This window comes from Mustela erminea, chromosome 7 (assembly GCF_009829155.1).
Source record: "Mustela erminea isolate mMusErm1 chromosome 7, mMusErm1.Pri, whole genome shotgun sequence".
Classification (NCBI taxonomy): Eukaryota; Metazoa; Chordata; class Mammalia; order Carnivora; family Mustelidae; genus Mustela; species Mustela erminea.
Window position 1 is genome coordinate 89,176,184 of NC_045620.1, and position 21,508 is coordinate 89,197,691.

Genomic DNA, 21,508 nt, shown 5'->3' on the forward strand with positions numbered 1-21,508 from the left:
TGCTTCCCTTGGGATGAAGGGAGTGAGGAGAGTAGGCAAGGGGTTAGGGGAGAGAGTTGATAAACTTTAGGGGAGGACGTAGGGCTAGGACAGCACTCCAGGGCCGCCCCAGCCTCGCTCTGCCAAGCTGGGTGTGGGGCTAGACTAGGGGTGAAGGAGTGGGCCACCCTCTCCCTTCCTCCCCACCCCCGCGCTGCGCAGATGCCACGGAATCCTCTGGGAGTCGGAGAACCCCGACTCCTGCCCAATCAGCAGGGATGGGTGGAGCAGCCGGGCAGGGGCGGGGCCGGAGGAGGAGTCGGGCGGGGGGCGCGAGGGGAGCGGGGGCGCGGGGGCGCGAGGGGCGGGGAGTCGCGGGCTTGGATAGCGTAGGCTGGCCAGGCGGTGGCTAAGGCGGCGGTGGCGGCCGGCATGGGCGATGGGGGCGCCGAGCGCGACCGCGGTCCCGCACGCCGGGAGTCGCACGGCGGCCGCGGCGGGGACCGAGGCGGAGCGGAGGACTCGGGTACTGATGCAGGCCGCCGCAGCCCCAGGGAAATTGCAGGGACCTCTGCTTCTAGCCCCGCGGGCTCCAGGGAGAGCGGCGCGGACAGCGACGGCCACCCCGGGCTGGGTGAGGCAGACCACTGCCGCCGCATCCTGGTGCGAGGTAAGCGGACAGCGCGCGGTCCTGGCTCACCGGATCCGCCCCCCCCACACCGCTCTTCTGCTGCCTCCACCTCCCAATTCATGTACTCAACCAGTCAGTCATCACTCAGTCATTCATTCAGCTAGTATTATTCTGAGCGTCTATTGTGTGCTGAACGTTGAGCTGAGTGCAGGGGACAAAGCGGCGAACGGGACCAAAGAGATCCCCGTGTCACTGCCTTATATTTCTCAGCCTCTCGAGCCGGCCGCTCACCCTAGGCCCATCCCAGCCTCTGACGGTGGCGGGGGCACATACGCGAGCGCGGGATGCCGAGAGCCGGTCCCCGCCCCGCGTCCCAAACGGCGGGTGCGGAGAAGAGCCTCATGAGCGCACAGCGGGGTCAGGACAAGGAGCACCAGCGTCCGGCACCCCGGGAGGAAAAGGCCGGCACTCCGTTCAGAGGCCAGGCGCTTCCTCGCCGCCTGGCCAGCCTGGTTTCTCATTCCCAGCGACGCAGGCTGCACTGGTTGCTCGCGGGAGAGGGCACCCGGGCACGGAGCGCGGGGTGCGCGGCGCTTGCCCGCCTGGGCTTCGCTCTTTCGGCTCCCACTTCCTCGCGGCGCCCGGGCCCAGCCGGCTCTCGCTGCGGCCTTCTCCCGGCCTGGCCTTTCACGGCTCTCGCTTTCTCCCTCGCCCTTCGCCCTCCTCTCTTCCTTCCTGGCCTTTTCTCTCTGCCGAGCGCTCCCCAAACCTCTTTTCCTACAAGCGCTTCTGGACTGCGCCCGAGTACCCGGCTCCTCCTGGCCTCCTCGCTTCGAGGCCGAGACTTCCCAGACCCCTAAAGCGAGCCTCACGGGAAGCTGCAGGCTCAGCTTTCGCCGGATCGGGGCCTCGCCCAGAGAGATGGGAGGAGAAAGGGAATTTCGGGGTCTCTCGGTCAGCCTGTCCCTAGGCCTCGGCCAGAGCCTGAGGTCTGTTTCCCCCAGCATCTCGGAGCGCGGGCACCCGCAGACCGAGCGCCCAGAAGAGGCCACACGCCTGTAAAGGCTCCCCCCAAGGCCTCCTCCAACTCCCTAGCCCGGCTTCCTCCCGCTTCTCTTTTACTACCTCTGCTTCCTGAGCGCCCTCTTGCAAGCCGCTAGGCTTTGCGAGGCCACCGGCCAGAGCTGATTTCCCTGGCCATCAGGTCCTGGGGAAGGGAAACCAGCTTGCCGCTGGCCCCCGGACACTCCAGCACCAGGATCCCGAGTTTGTCTGATCTGACCTAGGCCACCCACACACAGACGGGGGGGGGGGGGGGGGGGGGGGGCACCTTGGCCTGGTTTTGCACAGCTTCCCCAGAGCCCCTGGGTTTGAGTGGCTCTGGGAATGGGGGACAGAGCTAGTGTTGAGCATGGAGGCAGCCCAGTGTAAAGTCAACTGATAGACTGTCTTGTACACAGACTCAACGACCCTGGTCTTCTGAAAACACTCCTGGTGTCAGGTGTGGTCCCCTAGAGATGGGGCACTCGGCGCTGTTCTGAGGGAAGGCTTGGGCTGAGGCAGTTACAGGACTGGGTATGAGGGGCAATTCCATCAGGTGTGTGGACCTTTTGGGCACCTGGGATTAAATTGGATCCCTTCTCATAGACTGTAGGATGCCCTGAATACAAGATGTCAGCAGCCAGCTTGGAGTTCCATTGAGAAAATCTGCAGGGCTTCCGGAAATGAAGAAATCAGCCCTTTAAGCCCACACTCCGAGATTAAGACCCTCAAGTCCCTGGCTGCCACACTCACCACCTCATACACTATCTGTGGGTATTTGTGAGTTCCAGACCATCGTGAGTTCTATGCCACTTATCATCCCTTCCACTCTACTAACTCTGCATGTAGAACAAATAAATTCTGTGTACAGATGGCCAGTTTAATAATTCTCAGTTGTAAACTCACAGAAGGTAGGAGTGTGGTAGCGTGGAGGCCACCCACGCTAGGAGCAATCCACAGCGGGACAGAGATAAACACCCCTCCAACACACACAGACTGTATGTGGAACAGCTTGTGTGCATTGTCAGGAGATATGTTTTTATAAATGCATGTGTGCATATACAGCAATGCATTATATTGGCATAATATAAAAAGAAAGGAAAGGTACATAAGGTCCTCATAAATCCCTCTGCCCTTTCTCATTTAATGAAAAGAGGTTATTTCAGGCCTGAGATACCTGGCGTGTCATTTAACCCTAATTACTCCTAGCCAGGGTCACCTGCGTCCCTCCTGGCCCCACCCGGGCTCAGGGTAGAGGCTCTAACAGATGAAAAGCCTGGCATCGAGATGAATGTTCCTCCGGTGTGCTTTAAGTAGCAAATGCATTTTGCCCTTGACCTCCCAGGACATAGCCTCCCAAAGTACTTTTGGAGGAAATCATAAAAATGTAGAAGGGAGGTGTTTGCCATCACAGACCATTAGGTTGCTGATGGGGTGAGAGTTCTGGGAAGGAACCCCACTTCCTCTGGGTCTTAGCACTTCTTTCTGTTTCTTTCTGTCCTGATCTTCTATTAAGGGGAGTTCCAAGGCATAGGGGGATAGAAGGTAAGTGTTTGTACTGGAGTTAAATGAAGTTGGGTTGGAATACCCAACTTTAAATTTAAGCTCTTTAAATTTAAGCCAGTTTCTTTGCTGCTCTGTGCCTCTTTTTCCTCATTGTACATAGAAACCCAGAGCTGTCACCTTGAAAGTCAGTGCTAAATATCAGAGGTGATGTCTATAAAATTGCAAACGCCCAGCAGGATCTCCAAAAATATTCTGTCGAACGAAAAGGGGTTGCTCTGAGGTAACCCACAAACCACTCAGGGAATGGACCTCCTTCCTCAGAAGCTTCCTCCAGCTCAGCTCAACTCCGCTATCGGGGACTTGGTGTCTTTTTGCCTTGGCAAAATGCTGTGCCTACGTTGGGAGGTGAGCAGCAAAGGGGTTGAGAGCTGTGGAAAGGAGGATTAGTGCCACCTTGCAGACCATGAGGTGTGGCCTTCCCCCAATCACCTTCAAGAACCCTCACTCCACCAATTGCTCAAGTCCCCTGCTGCCTCGGCGAAATGCGGGTCAGGGAGCCAGGGAGGCCCACCTTGCTGCATCCCCACCTCAAAATGGAGGCCGCCTCAAGCCACACACGGACACAAACAAGACCACAAAGGTGACAGGCGAGTGTGCACAACAGGCATGCCCGCACACCCCCCACCCCGCAGTGTACACAGCCAGGCTCCTACGAGATGAGACAGCCCCGCAGGCCACCACACACCTCTGCGTGCACAGCCTCTTGTTGGTGAGGAGCATGGATGGGGGATCCTTTTGTTTTATACTGGAAACGGCGCGCCAACCATGAGCTGGAGGCAGTCAGACAGACCGCCTCCCAGCCTCGGCTCTCACCGCACAGGGCGAACCAGATGCAATGGCCTTTTCGCTGGACCCGGGACATCGGCAGCTGGAAGACACGGACCAACTCTCACTCGAAACATCCAGCAACCTCACAATCTCTGTTCACGCCCACACACTCAGATGTGCCTGAGTGATTCCCAGATTAATCCGGATGCAAATTCAACAACCCTTCTGGATAGAGCCGGCAGGGTCGCCTGCTAGTGTCACCGACTTCTGTGAATAATGCTCAGGACCTCTACCTGCTCCCCTGAAGGGGTCCCTTAGGCCAATGGGTGCCAACCCGCCATTCTGGTTGCATCCTCTGTCCTCAGCTCAATGTAAGCACCTTGGCCCTGGTGAAACAGGATAACGCTGCCCTCCCCCCAGAGCACTCCCCTTCTGTGAGAAGTGGAGAACCCCCTTCCTCATTTCCACACACCTCTGGTGGCCCGAGGACAGGAAAAAATTAGGGACCCCATGATTGAGTGAACAGCTGACCCGCCCACCACCACCCACTCGCTGAAATGCTTTCACCTGGGAGCTTGATGGATGCACCCAGTGTCTAAGGACATAAGAAAACCCAGGAAGAATAGGGCCTTCAGCACCATCTAGCAATTCTCGCTGTGGATGTGGGTGTGGGGAAGGGAGGCACTGAATTTAGTGGAGTCCATGCCCACCGCCCATCTGTGGGCAGTGCTGCTGTGTTCCAGAACGGGGAACCTCCAAACCCTTAAACGGGCTAGACAATGGCCTGCACCAGGCAGGGCCCTGGCTGCCAGACTCATCCGAAGACGCTGGGCAAGAGGCCAAGGCCTCTGGGGCTTGAGCTGAGAGCGGCCTGGGTGGGTGGGGGAACAGACTCCCCCCTCCTGCAGTCAAATCTGGGCTCAGCTTCGCTTCGAATCTGCTCGCTTTCTGCTTGGATTTACAAAAGCCACTGGATGTACAGCGGCTCAGCCCTGACCTTGCAGGTCTCACCCTACAAGTCGGAGCAGCTCCACAAGGCACACCTGCCCACTTGCCCAGCGGGCATTTAAACAACCGAGAAGGTGGGGCAGATTGTTTTATGTAAATGAGCACAGGATTGTGAGACCCAGCTCTTGCTTGGGCCGTTGGTGGACCTCAGGACCCTGGCCTCAATCAGAGTCTGTGAATACACGTGATTACCCAGGCCCAGGCCCCAGGCAGCAGTTGAAAGGTTTGAATGGTTCATACAGGGACTGTATGGAATTTTGGAATTTTGGTTTTATATGTTATTTTTAGTTTGGGGGCGTGTGCGGTTGTATTAGGGTTTTGTTTTTTTTCTTTCCCTGGGATTGTTTTTGTTCTGTTTGTTATGTTTTTCCTTTTGCTTTGTTTTGGCAGAAGTACCCGCATTCTCCTCAAGGGTCTAGAGCAGGTGCTATCCTTTTGGTCTTTATTTTCCCCTTTACACACATGCCGCCTCCCCCAACACACACACACACACACACACACACACACACACACACAGAAGCAGTCCCGGCAACCGAATGTGTCCTCTCATTGATGTGTTTTGCGTGCAGTTTGCATTTTTAGGGAACTCTGCCAGGCTCCTTGTGTTTCGTGCTGTTTTTGTTATTCTGGGTGGTAGACTGGGCTCTAGTGCCCGTGAACCCACTGCCACATCGCCCGGGTGTGTACCACACCCACGTGCAAACACACACATATACACACACCTGCAGGGTTAGAGCTTCTAGGTGCCCCCCTACCCTCAGCACCTCTATCTCCCACCTCCACCCCTTCACCCTGCAGAGCAAGGAGCCTGGGACAGTTGAGGGAGTACTTGCCCTGGAGGGGAGGGAGGGGACTGTAGGGGTGTGTGTGTCCTTGGGCTGGTATAGGTAGATGGTTAGCTCTGGTTGGGGACATTGGCCCATTGTGCACCATCTATAGGGAGAGGGAGACTTTATGAGTCCTGCTGGCTCTAGGCCATTTCCTCAATTACCCTGGACTGAGCCTGGGGCTATAGTGGCCCTGAGCTCCCTCCCTATATCTCTTTGACTTGCATGGGGGGGCACAGGAAGCATATTAATTATACTTCTATTTCCTGTTTGCTTAATATAAAATAAAGATTGGCCTGGGGCGCCTGGGTAAGGCAGTTGGTTAAGCATCCCACTTTTGTTTTCTGCTCAGGTCCTCATCTTAAGGTCAGGAGACTGAGCCGTGTTTTGGGTTCCCAGCTCAGCGCAGTCTGCTGGAAACTCTTGTTTCCCACTCCCTCTCCTCCTCCTCCTCCTCCTCCTCCTCCCCCCACCCCCGCCCTCCCTCTGCAGCGCTCTCTCTAAAAATAAATAAATCTTAAAAAAGAAAATAAAGATTGCCCTCACTCCTTGTTAAGCCGTCGGGGCTACACAGCGTGTATCTGCCCCACCCCACCAGTTCCCAACCCCAGTTTGAGAAACTCTGATAGAGGACACCGAGACAGGGTGGGCCTGCCTCGGAATCCCTGAGAGCTGGGTGGTCTCCCCCACCCATCCAGGAGGGAGGTTGGAGGGCCTGAGGGTGTCAGGGTGGCCTCGAACAATGCGAAAAGGGAAAGACAGGACAGCGCCAGCACGGGATCTGGTCTACAGAGCAGTAGAGTGGACAGAGGTGAGAAAGCCAGGGCCTGGAGCGCAGGGGTGGGTGGGGATGGGACTGGGTCGGCCCTTAGGTGCTAGCCCCCCCCCCCCCGCCGCCCCAAAGGCCTCTCTAACCATTTCTCACCCAGGTTCTCCTGCGGTCTAGCCTTTCACTTGTTGATTCTTTCCACAAACATCAGTGAATACCTACTAAGTGCCAGACCCAGGCGCTAGCGCTCAGCTTCCCAAACACGAGACTGTCTCAGACACTGGGAAGTGCGGGGTTCTTAGCCCACAATACACAGTATTTGTGTAGTGAATGAAAGGAGACAAAAAAGCAGTCAACGTCGCCTATTTCTTTAGGTATAAGACTGCAACGCCCATGCCCGGGAGCAACATTCATTCTGAGACGACGTCCTCATTTATTTGACGTTACAATACCGTTTCTTTTATGAAACCATGATGGTGCCAGAACCCAGATTAATTGTTAAAATATAAAATTACCAATGCCAAAAAAAATAAAATTACCAGTGCCATATTTTTGGAATTTTGTGCAGCCCTCTACTTTGCGAACCACCGACATATAAAACGTGGAAAACCTCGAATATGTTTCTTTGACTCATCGCTGGGTCTCCAGGGCCGGGGGTTGGTGGGCCGCCTAGAGTCCGGTCCCGGCCGGAACAGGGGATCGTGCGAGGCGCAGGGCGGTGAGGTCGGTAGTGAGTCTCCCGCTTCTCTGCGGCTGTTAGTGCGAGGCTCCGCGCGCAAAGCCAGCCGGGGGTGAGAAAGCAATAATACCTAGGTAAATCCGCGCCCCCCACGCCCTCCGCGCTCAGTTCACAGGCCTCCAGCCCGCCGCTGGAGCTGCACATCTCTGGGTGACCAAAGCCGGCGTGTGCGGCGGGTTTCGCCCCTGCTGCGGCCCAGCGCGGCGGCACGTGGGGCTGCGGGCAGCCCGGGCCTGGCTCCAGGGCCACCCTCACTCGGAGAAGGACCGGCGGAGGATTGCATTTCAAAAAGCAATAGGGGCTCCGCGTAAACAAAACAAAGCCTGGAGCGGCGGAAGGCTCTCTCAGATGGCCACAGTTCGCAGTTCCAGGTGCGTCCTTCCAGATTCTTGCACTCTCGCAAACAAACGTTGAAAAAGCGGAATCGTCTTACAGAAGCTGTTTGGCAACTTACCTTTTTAAACACATTTAATCCGCAGGGGTCATCTTTTCGGGTCAACCATTTCGCGCTGTCCCGTGACGGAACCAGAAGGATCCCTCCGGCTGGGGAAAGCCCGGCTTCTCCCAACCGCTGAAAGGGCTGTTCCAGTTGTTTTTCCCCAACAGAAACACCGTGCAATAAACTCCCAGGGCGCGGGGCTTTGCGCCCTTGAGTATTTCCGTGAGATAAATTCCTCGCAGTGGGACTGCGGCACCAAAAAAAAAAAAAAAAAAGGTTTACGCACAGCACAATTTTTAAAAACGTGTTTTTGTTTCATTCCAAATGAGTAACTAACTCCTATGATTCGGAACTTCAAAACGTGGTGGTGGTGGTTTACTGACGCCGGGAAGAATCTCTCCCAGCCCCGCCCTCCGTCTTCCCGTTCCCACCGGGCTCTAAGGCAGCGATTTTTACTTTCTCATTTGTCCTTCCAAAACCATTTCATGCTTATGCAAGTCAGGGCCCCTATTTTAATTTTTCTTGCATTTATTTATTTATTTACTTATTTATTATACCCATAAGGTGACATTTCCATATTTTCCAGCACCTTGCTATTTTTCACTTACCCATATATTTTGGGATGTGAGAAATTTCTCGTCAGTTTTTTCCCAGATGCATAATATTCCATTTATATGGACTGGGTGGGCCATAATGTATGTTGCATAACCCATGTCCTATTGGTGGGCATATAGCTTTGTTCTCATATGTTGCTATTATATACAATGCTGCAATAAATAAACTGGTTCTCGGTCATTTCTACGTGTGTAGATATGTGTCTAGGGAAGTTCCTAAAGGCAGATTACTGGGTGTGTTTGTAATTTTTTTTTAAGATTTTATTTATTTATTTGACAGACAGATCACAAGTAGGCAGAGAGGCAGGCAGAGAGAGAGAGAGAGGAAAGCAGGCTCCCTGCTGAGCAGAGAGCCCGATGCGGGGCTCGATCCCAGGGTCCTAGGATCATAACCCGAGCTGAAGGCAGAGGCTTTAACCCACTGAGCCACCCAGGTGCCCCTGTGTTTGTAATTTGGAAGATAATGCCAAATTGCCTTCCGTCTATGGTATACCACCCCACTCCCTACCCACCCCCACCCAAGCTCCAGCTTCAGCAACAATGCCTGTAAGTGCTTGCATCTCCAAATCTTTTTTAAAAATAATTTTTAAAAAAGATTTTGTTTCTTTATTTGACAGAGATCAGATCACAGGTAGGCAGAGAGGCGGGCGGGGCGGTGGGGGAAGGAGGGAGGAAACAGGCTCCCCGCTGAGCAGAGTACCCAACGCTAGGCTTGATCCCCGGACCCTGAGATCGTGACCTGAGCAGAAGGCAGAGGTTTAACCCACTGAGCCACCCAGGCGCCCCTGTATCGCCAAATCTTACCACCACAGTTTGTATTGTATATCTTGATAGATACTAATTCTTTGCAATTTATACCCTCATATTGTCATCTTGTTCTTTGTAGTTTACATCCTCATCTTTTCCCTCTGCCCATATTGGGCATTACGCATCTTTTTTACCTTTGTCAATGGTATAGGTGTTAAGTAGTGCCTCACTGGCATTCTAATTTTTATTTCATTTATTATTAGTGAAGCTAACTATCTTTTCATATTTACTGACCAGTATATTTCTTCTGGTGTTATCTATTAACTCGTTTCTTTTGACCATTTTTAATTTTCAAATATTCCTTTCTGTGCTGATGGGTAGAAACTCAGCATTAAGGGTAGTAACTCATTGCTTTCAATATGTGTTGCAGGTTTTTTTAAGTTTATAATCTCCTTCTGATGTCTTTTATTTTCTGACGGATAAAATAACCTTCCAATGATAAAACCAACCATGCTGTTTTACTAGATCATGTGTAAGTGGAAACTTCTTCATTTTCCCCCAATAAATCATGTATACTCCCAGGATATCACCTCTCAAATTTTCTCTATTAATTGAAAAATAGAAAGATGTAAGTGATATATTACAAGAGTAGGAATTGTTTTTGCAAAATTTTTTCCATTTTATAAACATTTGTAGACACCTTGCTGTCTAGAACTGTCTTGTTCTTTGTAACAGCAGCATGATATTCCATACTTCAGATATAATTAATTTAGCCAGTCCCCTATTGATGGATATTTAGGTTGGTTCTACTTTTCCACTACTACACACAATGTGTCAGTGAACATCTTTGTATCCTAATTTGGACAGATGATTTTTTTTTTTAAAGTCCCATTCATGAGACAATCTGAAAAATGTGGAAATGTGTAGGACTTTTTTATGTTAAGGAATGATAGGTAATGTTTTTGGTTGTGACAGTAGTACTGTAGTTTTTTTTTAAAGGAAGTCTTTCTTAGAGATACACAGAGAAATATTTCCGGATGAAATGATATGATGTCTGAGATTTGCTTAAAATTATGACGACAGAGAAGAAACAGGATTGCTCCTGAATTTATAATCGTTGCAGTTGGGGAATAGGTACATCAGAGCTTTACTATTTTCTCCAATTTTGTGTATGTTTGAAATTTCTCATAATAAAATGTTTAAAATAATAAGCATACTTCACATGTATCATATTAAAATTATGATAAGTATTTCCAAAATTCATACCAAAAATTTATACTCCCAGCAATTGTGTATAAATGTGCCATTTTCCTCATTCTTCCAACCCAGGTATACTGAATCTTAGAGTGAAGTTTTTTCAAGTGAAAAAAAAAGTATTTTTATTAGCATTTTTAATTACTAGTGAGTTAAGCATGTATTCATATACTTAGTCCTCATTTTAATTTTCTCTTCTGTGAATTTTTTATTCATGTGCTTAGCTATTTCTGTGTTTATTATTTTCTTATAGTTGTGAATGCTATTTTTCTATTAAAGAAATAATACCTTTTCCTGTGACATGTGTTGCAAATACGCCCAAATCTTTTCCTTTTTAAAAAATTTGCGGTGAGGTTTTGTTGTTTTTTTTTTTTTCTGAACTCAAATTTAAATTGTAATCATATCTAATGGTTCTTTCTCTTGGGTCATCTAGTTCTGTTAGCGAGTTCTTGTTAAACTGAAGATAAAACTCAATTTTGTTACAATAGTCTTTGCAACAAACCAAACAAAAATGTATGCAAGGTAAGATTAGGGAAAATTTTTCCTCCCTGACCAGCTTCTGATCCTGAACACCGAACAGAAGAGAGGTGTTTATCCTGCGGACTTGAGCCTATGTAGGAACAAGCATACACACCCAGACACACACACACACACACACACACACAGTGTAGTCTTACTTTTTGCTCTTTGTAAAAACAGGTTTGTACATACTTGCTGTTTTTGTAAAGTAGCATGTAAGGGGCATCCATCCAGACTGATATATGGGGATGTACCTCATTCTTGTTAACTTCTGCATAAAAGCCAAAGGCATGACTAATATTGTGATTTTGTTAACAATATTTCTACTGATAAACATTGAACCTTTTCCTTTATTTTTTCTCTTACAAACCATGCCCCAGTGAGTCTGTCTTTATCAAAGTGTATCAATATTTCTCTGGCATAGAAACCTCTATCAAATTTCTAGGACAATGGAATTATTGCAGTTTTTAATTTAGCTAGGTATTGTGAAATTGCCCTCTACAAATATTCTTATAAAAACGGAGCTTGAAAGGGCCTATATTTCCCTCATTTTTGCCAGCACATTTTCCCCAGGCTGATAGATAAAATATGGCATCTGGAAAAAGAAAATCTGTATCTCATTTGCTGTTCTAACTTCCGTTTTCTCGGATTCCCTCTGAGGTTGAGTATTTTTTCATAGTTATTAGGCACTTGAATGTCTTCTTCTCTGAATAAACCTTTCATAAACTTTGCTCAGTTTCTCACCGCTGGACTTTACTCCTCAGTCTCTAGAAGCTGTTTGTACCAGACATTAGGACTCTGCTATGCAGGTATTATGAATATTTTCTCCTAATCTGTTTTTTGTCTTTTAACAGTCTTGTCCTGCAAAAGCTTTAATTTCTGGGTACTCAAATCTGTCCTTTATTTTCCTTTTTAAAAAATTGTGTTTTTCTTCAATTTTTAGAGCTTATTTTTATATGAAGATTTTCATCTATCTTGTGTTTATTTTTGCACACAGTGTGAGATGAATTATTTTATTCCAAATAATGAGCTAATTGTCCGAAAGCCAGGTCTTTTTTTTTTTTTTTTAAGATTTTGTTTATTTATTTGACAGAGAGAGAGATCACAAGTAGGCATAGAGGGGGGAAGCAGGCTCCCCGCTGAGCAGAGAGTCCACATATGGGGCTTGATCCCAGGACCCTGAGACTATGACCCGAACCAAAGGCAGAGGCTTAACTCACTGAGCCACTCAGGCACCCCAAAAGCCAGGTCTTTAATAATCTTATCTTTCCTCCCTCTAATCTGAAATGTCTTCTTTTTTTTTTTTAAGATTTTATTTATTTATTAGACAGAAAGAGAGACAGTGAGAGAGGAAACACAAGCAGAGGCAGAGGGAGAGGGAGAAGCAGGTTTCCCACCAAGCAGGGAACCCAATGCTGGGCTTACCCAGGCCCTGGAATCATGATCTGAGCCGAAGGCAGGTGTTTAACAACTAAGCCACCCAGGCACCCCTGAACTGTCTTCTTTATAAAAATCCTCATATATGCATCGATTTGCTTCCAGATACTTGTGCCGGCATCATACCATTTTAGTTGCTGTAGATTTGTAATATGTTCTACTGGCGGGGGTGGGGGATAAAGCAAGCATTTTCGCCTCATTCTTTCACATTGTTTCCTCACTATTCTTCCATTTTTAATTTTCCCAATAAACTCGAAGATGAATTTTCCATAAGGAATTTTTATAATAATCACCTTGTAGATTAAAGCAGGAAGGACCTTGTCACATTTTAAAATCGGCACATTACCAGCTCATCATGCAAAGGAACTACCCGGCTGCTGGGGGTTGAAATCAGAAAGGGCTCTGTGGGCATCCCCTGGGAGAGGGACCAGGAGTGGGTAATATTTGGTCCTAGAGGTCAGGGGCATTGGCTAGCCATTATTAGTCAGAGATGACCACCTCCCCCAAGGCAAAGTCTCCTTTGACTGGGTCACCCTCTCCCATCCCCCTAGGACTCATGCCTCTTTGAGGAGACCAGAAAGGCAGCAAGCCTCAGGGGTGCATTTTCATCCTAACAAGTCCCTACCCACAAGGAGGCCCTGGAATTAAAGCTGTCCCTCTTTCTGGCTGCTTCCCCCAAACTCCACCCAGAAAAGGAAAAATTCAGGGAAGGGGGCTGTGTCCAGGGGGCTAGGTTTTGCCTCCGAGACAACCCCAAATCTTAGAGTTTGAATAAAACACAAGTGTACTTCTCACTCTCATGATAAGTGCATCACAAGTAGGCTCAGGCTCAGTTTGGTACTCAGATCCAGGCTGATGACCGGCCATCTTGACTCCTATTTCCAGGACCATCCCAGTGAGAGGGAAGGGCCATGGCAGATTATGAACCAGTTTTTTAAAGTGTCCACCTGAAGGTGACCTTTTCTTTTCTTTTTGGCCAAAGTCAGTCATATAGTTGTATGTAATTTCAATGTGCAGAAAATTAGTGCAACCCTACCATGTGCTGGGGAGAGGTTGGAAACACTGGTAAAGGGCATTCATAATTTATCCATTAACTTAACTTTGATGAGTAGCCTTCTCTGTTATAGCTAAAGTAGCAACTACAGACACACACACACACACACACACACACACACACACACGCTATGGTTATTGGGTTTTGGTAATTTGGAGAGGGTCAGCAGTATCCTCTTATCTTGTTTTATTGTCATCCCAGCATTTGTCGTTACATACATACTCATTTTTAAAGTTTATTGTTTTTCTCTGTCCACAGTACAAGGTCTAAGGAAACAAGGAACTTGTTTCTTTTGCTCATTTCTGTATCTCCAGACCCTGGAATAATATTTGGTACATAGTAGGTGCTCATTAAATATGTATTGAATGGTTTGATATGAATATGTGTTTCGTTTACTTAAGTGGGATATTACTGCATATGTTATTCTAAAACTTTGTTTCACTTAATGTCAGCTCATGTAAATACTTTGTCCTTCTTTTAAATTGCTGCACACTATTTTGTAGTGTGAATTACCATCATTTGTTCAGTCATTTCCCTTGTGGGGAACCTTGAGGTTGCTTTCAGGTTTTCAATATTTTGAACAAAGCTGTAGCAAACATACTTACATATACTTTGGAGCACTTGAATGTATGCTTTTCTGGATAAATACTTACTAAAATAAAATGCTAGGGCAAAAGTTACGTGTGTCTTATGTAGCCTAAAAAGGTGGTGACAGGGGCGTCTGGGTGGCTCAGTGGGTTAAAGCCTCTGCCTTAGGCTCAGGTCATGATCTCAGGGTCCTGGGATCAAGCCCCGTATTGGCTATCTGCTCAGCGGGCAGCCTGCTTCCTCCTCTCTCTCTCTGCCTGCCTCTCTGCCTACTTGTGATCTCTCTCTCTGTCAAATAAGTAAATAAAATCTTTAAAAACAAATAAATAAATAAATAATGAAAAGGTGGTGACAATTTACAGTCCTACTAACATTAAATAGGAGTGTGGCACCTCCTACAGTTCATCATTGATTTATTAACCATTAATTAATGCCTTTCCAGTCCTACGGGAGACAAATGATTTTCCATCGTGTGAATTCGCAGCATCCTGATTTCTGTGAAGCTCTGCTCATTTTTCTTACGTTTATTGGTCATTTGGCATCTTTTTCTCTAAATGGCTCAGATAAATTATTTGACCATTTTTCAGTCTAGACTAGACAACTTGCTTTTTTAAAAAAATCATTTATTATTGCATTATAGATAATTTCTTTACATTTTTAAAAAGGTTTTTCTTCAATTTAAAAATAATTATCTTGGGGGGCACCTGGGTGGCTCAGTGGTTAAGCCTCTGCCTTCGGCTCAGGTCATGATCCCAGGGTCCGGGATCGAGCCCCGCATCTGGCTCTCTGCTCAGCGGGGAGCCTGCTTCCTCCTCCCTCTCTCTCTGCCTACTTGTGGTCTCTGTCTGTCAAATAAATAAATAAAATCCTTTAAAAAAAAAAAAAAAGCTACTAAAAATAATTATCTTGGTAAAATTTTTGCTTTTGTCCTACAAAAGGCATTAACTTTAATATAGTTGGCTATATTCTTTGTCTTTCCTTTACAGCTCTAGTTTTATATCTTTTTTTAAAGATTTTATTTATTTATTTGACAGAGAGAGACACAGTGAGAGAGGAAACACAAGCAGGGGGAGCGGCAGAGAGGGAGAAGCAGGCTTCCTGCTGAGCAGGGAGCCCGATGCGATGCGGGGCTTGATCCCAGGACCCTGGGATCATGACCTAAGCCCAAAGCAGACACTTAACACCTGAGCCATCCAGGTGCCCCTTCTCCCAAAAGTGACATTTTGCATATCTATAAAACATTATCAAGGGGTGCCTGGGTGACTCAGTTGATATCCCATGGACTAGCTGTACCCCTGTTTGCTTAACCACTCACCTGCTGAGGGACATTCAGTGGCATGTTTCCATGGGGGTGGTTATTATAAATAAAGCAGCTGTGAACATTCATGTATGGGTTTTGCCATGAACCTAAGATTGTGTTTCTCTAGGATAAATGCCCAGGAGTGTGGTCACTGGGTTTTATGGTAATATATATTCAACCCTTTAAGAAAGTTCCAGGTCATTTTCCAGCGTGGCTGTACCAGGTATGTTCCCACTGGCAGTGCCTGAGAGATTGAGTTTCTCTGCATCCTCTGAGACTTGAAACTCTCAGTATTTTTTATTTTAGCTATTCTAATTTGTATCTCTTGTGATTTTAACTTGCCTTTTCCTACTGGCTTGCGGTGTTGGGTATCTTTCCCTATGCTTGTTTTAATGGCCTGTTTTGATAACTGGTGGTCAAGTTGCCTATAGGATTCCTGCCTTCCCTGACCCTGAGAGGAAGAGCTGACCTTGTCTGTTCCCTGAGGCAGGAATGCTCATCTCGGCTCTTCTACAAGGAGGAAAGGAAGGGGACATGTGTGATTTGACCCCAGTGGTCAGGAACACAGGCTCAGGTGGTCTCCAGAGGCTCACTGAGGAGATGTGAAGCTGCCAGCACCACATATGACAGCTGCCACCCTTCCTCCAGTCTACACACCCCAAAACACTTTTAATAAAATCAAGGCCTTTGGAGATGGAGTTACTTGGGTGTTGTGACAAAGTTCTGAGACAGGTCTCGTAGTTGGAAATAACAGGACTTGAACAAAGGGGACCCAGTCAACGGGGTCACAAATACTACCTCCCCACCTTTTCGGAATGTAGAAAGTACCAGTCTCCTAGATCATATGGTGGAGGATCCGGGGGGAGTGGGTCAGATTTACCCTCTAGGGCAGAGATTCTAGAAGCAGAATCCAGAGTGGTGAGGCTCACAGGAGTCCCTTGCCAGACAACACATCCCAAACTCAGGTCCTTTCCTGTACCCCTGATCAAAGTTGTTTTTTTCTTTTTCTGTATCCATGACCAGAGTTCTCGTCATTATAACCTATCCACTGAATCATTACGCATTACCAAAAGATGGTCTTCATAAGGTAAAGTGAGGGTATTTATACAGCCGATGGAATAGTGTCGGTGCAGCCTCAGCTAAGTTACTTAAAATGTTTTCCTCCACTTCCCTATCTGTAAAATGGGACTAATAAATAGTTCAGCTCCACTGAGACATTAGGAGGGTTTGGGTGCGTAGAACAGTGCCTGGCCCAGAGCACACATGGCAGAGGTGTCTGTTTTTATTACGCCTAAAACATGAGCAGCCCTGCCATATGCTTCTAGAGGGAGAACACAGATCATCTCTGCCCCTATAATTAAAGCTGAGGTATAAATAGGCAAGGCCCCCTTCCAATTCACGTTTTACTTTTGCCGCACATTTAGTTGTTGTTTCTCAGTTCTTTGAGTGGGAATATCTAGTGAACATAGGCTTCAGGGATTTCAGCCACTCTTGAGGAGGCTTCAAAATATTGGAGACCCTGTGCACAGATGGCATTGGTTTAGGACCCAGGAGGGTGGTCCTATTGCTCAGAACTAGGTACAAGGGGAGTGGTAGAAATCTTGTCTCTGGAAGGCACTGCAGCAGCTTGATGTGGTGGCGGTGGTCCTTGGGCTCTTTCCTGGGGATCCCAGCTCCCTAGGCTGCCCCCCACCCCACACTGGCTAGCTTCCTCATGGATCCCAGGAGGGTCTGTGGACTGAGTGTTCCCCCATGCATGCACATGCCAGCACAGGGCTCAGGACCTGTCCCTAGATGCCTCCTCCAGTAAGCCTTACCTGAGTGATCAGGTCTGGTTCTAACCCATCCCTTCCTCTGCACTTGAGGACTTGGTAGACTATGGTAGAGGACTTGAAATTTGTAATGAGGCCCATTCACATATATTTGCCCAATAGATACAACATACTGCATTGGATGATGAAGGAAGCTCAGCCCAGAGAGGGTAAGCCACTTGTCAGACACCACATTGCCAGACCCAGGCGGAAGAGCTCCCCATGAGATCACACTGCCTCTTGTGAAGATGATTGTTGGTGGTCTAACTCCTTGCCTAGTGAACTAACTGGCCTCTTTTTACGGCCCCTGCAGATGCCAAGGGGACCATCCGGGAGATCGTCCTGCCTAAGGGCCTGGACCTGGACCGGCCCAAGCGGACCCGCACATCCTTCACGGCTGAGCAGCTCTACCGCCTGGAAATGGAGTTCCAGCGCTGCCAGTATGTGGTGGGCCGGGAGCGCACTGAGCTGGCCCGTCTGCTGAATCTCTCCGAGACCCAGGTAAGCTGGCAGGGCCAGGCTACTCCACCCGTGGCCTGCAAGCCTGGGGACTTTGTGGGGGTGTGAGGCCTTGTGGGCTGCTACTGGGAGACCCAGCTTGGGAGGACTTAAGACATGTATCAGGGAAAAGCTGAGAGTTAGAGGTAAACCAGAGCAGTAAATACAGTGGGAACAAGAGAGCACTGGCGCCAGTAGGCCCACAGGGGGTCTTCTGAATGCATCTGCCACTTTGGGGTGGGATATGAGAAAGAGCCAGAGAAATAGGAAGGAGGGGGTCCAGGATGCAGGGAGTGAATCAGGGGGTGTTGGTGCCGGAGGGACCTTGCAGGAAAGGATGGGGAGGGGTTGGCTTGCCAGGAGCAAAGATTCCAGGAAGAGAAGAAACATCAAAGAACTGAGTTGGGGGGTGCCTGGGTGGCTCAGTGGGTTAAGCCACTGCCTTCGGCTCAGGTCATGATCTCAGGGTCCTGGGATCGAGTGCCAAATCGGGCTCTCTGCTCAGCAGGGAGCCTGCTTCTTCCTCTCTCTCTCTCTCTCTGCCTGCCTCTCTGCCAGTTGTGATCTCTCTCTGTCAAATAAATAAATAAAATTTAAAAAAAAAAAGAAAAAAAGAAAAAAAAAGAACTGAGTTGGGGACTTATTTCCCCATTCTGGGCCTTCCCTCCACCCCCCCTCCATACATACCCTCCATACACACCCTTTATCCCACTGTGCCCCGGAAGTTCTTGCTGGAGAGAAGGAGTCTGAACACCCCCTTCACCCAGGAAGGGCTTAGCATTTTAACAATAATAAGCTTGACCCGAAGGAGAACCTTTTGTAAAGTCAGCATGCATTCTGTGTGATTGGAGGCATTTCAAGCTGTAATAGATGCATGATAACAATAATGGTAATAATACCATTGAGGACCTGCTGTGCCCAGGAGCTGCTCTGTGGGCTCTGTGCAGAGTAATTCACCAAGGCCTCCCAGCAACCCAGTGCAGTTAAGTCAGGGGTGGCTGCTGTCCTGCAAGCCTGGGCCATCTCCACCTGGACCTGTTTTCTTGCAGCTGCCAGTCGCATAGCCCCGAACCACCCGGCAGATGGCCCCGGGCAACAAGGACCCTTACCCCAGCTATGCTCAGTACAGAGGCTGGCAAGCCAGGCTCTGCCAGACAGAGGGCTGCAGTGGCTGAGCCAGGCCAGAGCTCCTGGAACGAAATGAGGCAGAGAGTCACCCCTCCGTACCTGCCCCTCCCTCTCCTAACTGCCCTCTGCCTGGCCTCGCTTTGTCCACACACTATATCTGGAAACTCTGCTCCTTCTCTGTCCTCATCCTTCCCCTGCTCTGCGCCCTAGACACCATAGTGTACCTGCCCTTGATGGTTGAGGGCAAACCCCTCCTCTTCCAGGAAGACTTCCATAAGACCTCCACCTGAGAGACCCTTCCATATGGCGTGTAGCGTGTGTGTGTGTGTGTGTGTGTGTGTTGGGCACTAGCTAGCATACACTTCCGGGGGACAAGAATGTGTTTGAAAGCCACATCTCCTTTTCAGGTCTCTTTGGGGAGCTCAGCACACAGCTGGGCAAACAGAGACCCCCCACCCCCACCCCAGGGAATCCTCAACTTACTGACTCTTGCTTACTCCCCTCCTTTCTCTTTCCCCAGCCCCAGGCCTTGTAGGTCCTATAAGGCATAGCTGACCTTTACCTTTACCGGGTCCTCTGTACCAGGCTCTAAGTACTCGAGGTGGCCTAACTCCTGTTGTCCTCACCACGACCTTGTGGGAGGGGAGGGAGGTATTTCTTCAGACTGTACTTCTGACGCCCAATGTGTGTTGTTTCCCAACACCAAGAGCAACCAGTTCTCCCATTGTTTCCCACCAACTGGGTGTCAAACTAGTCAATTCAGTTCTGACGCAGACTCCTGCAGTGAGCACAGACGCCGCCACGTAAGGCTCAGTCCCACAGGACAATCTCCCATCTGCTGCCAGGTGCAAGTCCCCCCTGGGCCACCTGTACTTCTGACTGGCCAGCTGGAAAATTGGGGGTTCCCACATCTCCGTCTTCGGGTTTGGCGGTGTGTTGGAATGACTGGCAGAACTCAGGAAAACACTTCACTTTCATGTACAGGCTTATTGTAAAGAATAGAACTCAGAAATAGCCCAGTTTGGGGCAGGGGAGAGAGACAGCCAAAAGAGATCCATAGAGCAAGCTGTTGGGGTGAGGGTGTTCGAGGAGCTTCTGTACAGTTTCTGGGTGTGCCAGACCCCAAGACTCCCACATGCTTATCAACCCAGAAGCTCTCTGAATCCTTACTGTTCAAGAGTCTTTATAACCCAGCCCCCTCCCCTTCTTGGAGACTCCAAACCTTTAATCATGGGGGGTGGTGTCTTTCTGGGACCAGTGCTGCCACCTGAAACTGTGCAGGGCCCACCCTGAGTCACCTTGTTAGCATAATCTCAGATGTGGCTTAAAGGGACCCGTTATCAATGACAAAAGACACTCCTATCACTCAAGGAATTCCCAGGGCTTTAGGGGCTCCCTATCTAGAACCAGGGACAAAGGTCAAATATGTACACTTTTTTTTAAAATTTTTTATTTTTTTACAAACATATATTTTTATCCCCAGGGGTACAGGTCTGTGAATCGCCAGGTTTACACACTTCACAGCACTCACCAAAGCACATACCCTCCCCAATGTCCATAACTCCACCCCCTTCTCCCAGCCCCCCTCCCCCCAGCAACCCTCAGTTTGTTTTGTGAGATTAAGAGTCACTTATGGTTTGCCTAAATATGTACACTTTTTAAATACCAGAAGAGGCCTTTATTATTTTTGCTTTAAAGAGAGGAGAACTGAGGCACAAAGAAATTAAATAACATGTTCAAAGTTTAAGGCAGGAATATTTGGGGAACGTGGTTGGCTCAGTCAGTGGAGAATGCGACTCTTGATCTCGGGGTCATAAATTCAAGGCCCACACTGGATATAGAGATTACTTAAAAATAAAATATTTTAGGGGCCCTTGGGTGGGTCATTTGGTTAGCATCAGCTCTTGATCTCATCTCAGGTCTTGATCTCAGGGTCATGAGTTCAAGCCCAGCGTGGAGCCTACTTAAGAAAAGAAATCTTGAAGAAAAATAAAAATCAAGTAGGCACATACATTCATTAGTTCAACTAATTTTTACAAAAAGATGGTTTTATGGTTAGTACTATCCCCATTTCAGGAAACTCAGAGAGGTTAGTAACTTGCTCTAGGTTATATAGTTAAAATTCAGTGGATTGCTCCATATAGTCACCCATACCTCTGTTCAAAAATATTACCGAATACTTACTACATACAGGTACTGTTCTCGGCACTGGAAACATAGCCCAGAGCAAAACAGACCAGGCACTTAGCCTCATAGCAGCTTCCATTCTGCAGAGAAAGACAGATAGCATGTATTTATTTATTTATTTGTTTGTTTATTTATTTATTTATTTGACAGACAGAGATCACAAGAGAGGCAGAGAGGCAGGCAGAGAGAGAGGAAGGGAAGCAGACTCCCTGCTGAGCAGAGAGCCCCATGCGGGGCTTGATCCCAAGATCCTGGGATCATGACCTAAGCCATAGACAGAGACTTTAACCCACTGAGCCACCCAGACGCCCTGACAGATAGCATTTAAAGAGTGATGAGTGCTATGAGGCAGATAAAACATGATAAAATAGAGACTAGAAATCTTTCCTTGGGGTCATCAGGGAAAGCTTCTTTGAGGAGATGGGCTGAGGTGTGAATGACAGAAAGGAAACAGCCAGAGGAAGAGCCAGAAGAAAAGAAGTCAAGACTCAGAGTAAACTGGCAAGACCTGGAACTAGCATAGAATGTTCTGGAAGTGTCAGAAGGCCAGTGTGGCTGGAGTCGGAGGGTAATAGGGAAGATAGGTAGGGCAGAGCAGATAGTG

The 21,508-nt window shown here is 48.4% G+C and overlaps 1 protein-coding gene across 1 annotated transcript in view; it reads left to right on the plus strand.

The window, feature by feature from the left end:
• Positions 1–364: 364 nt before the first annotated feature.
• The window catches only part of VAX2 (ventral anterior homeobox 2), a 28,369-nt gene continuing 7,225 nt past the window's right edge, over positions 365–21,508 (plus strand). The window contains exons 1-2 of the mRNA XM_032352401.1: positions 365–649; positions 17,405–17,592. Coding sequence (XP_032208292.1) covers positions 412–649; positions 17,405–17,592 — 426 coding nt within the window. The 5' untranslated portion in view covers positions 365–411. The remainder of the gene's footprint in view (positions 650–17,404; positions 17,593–21,508) is intronic.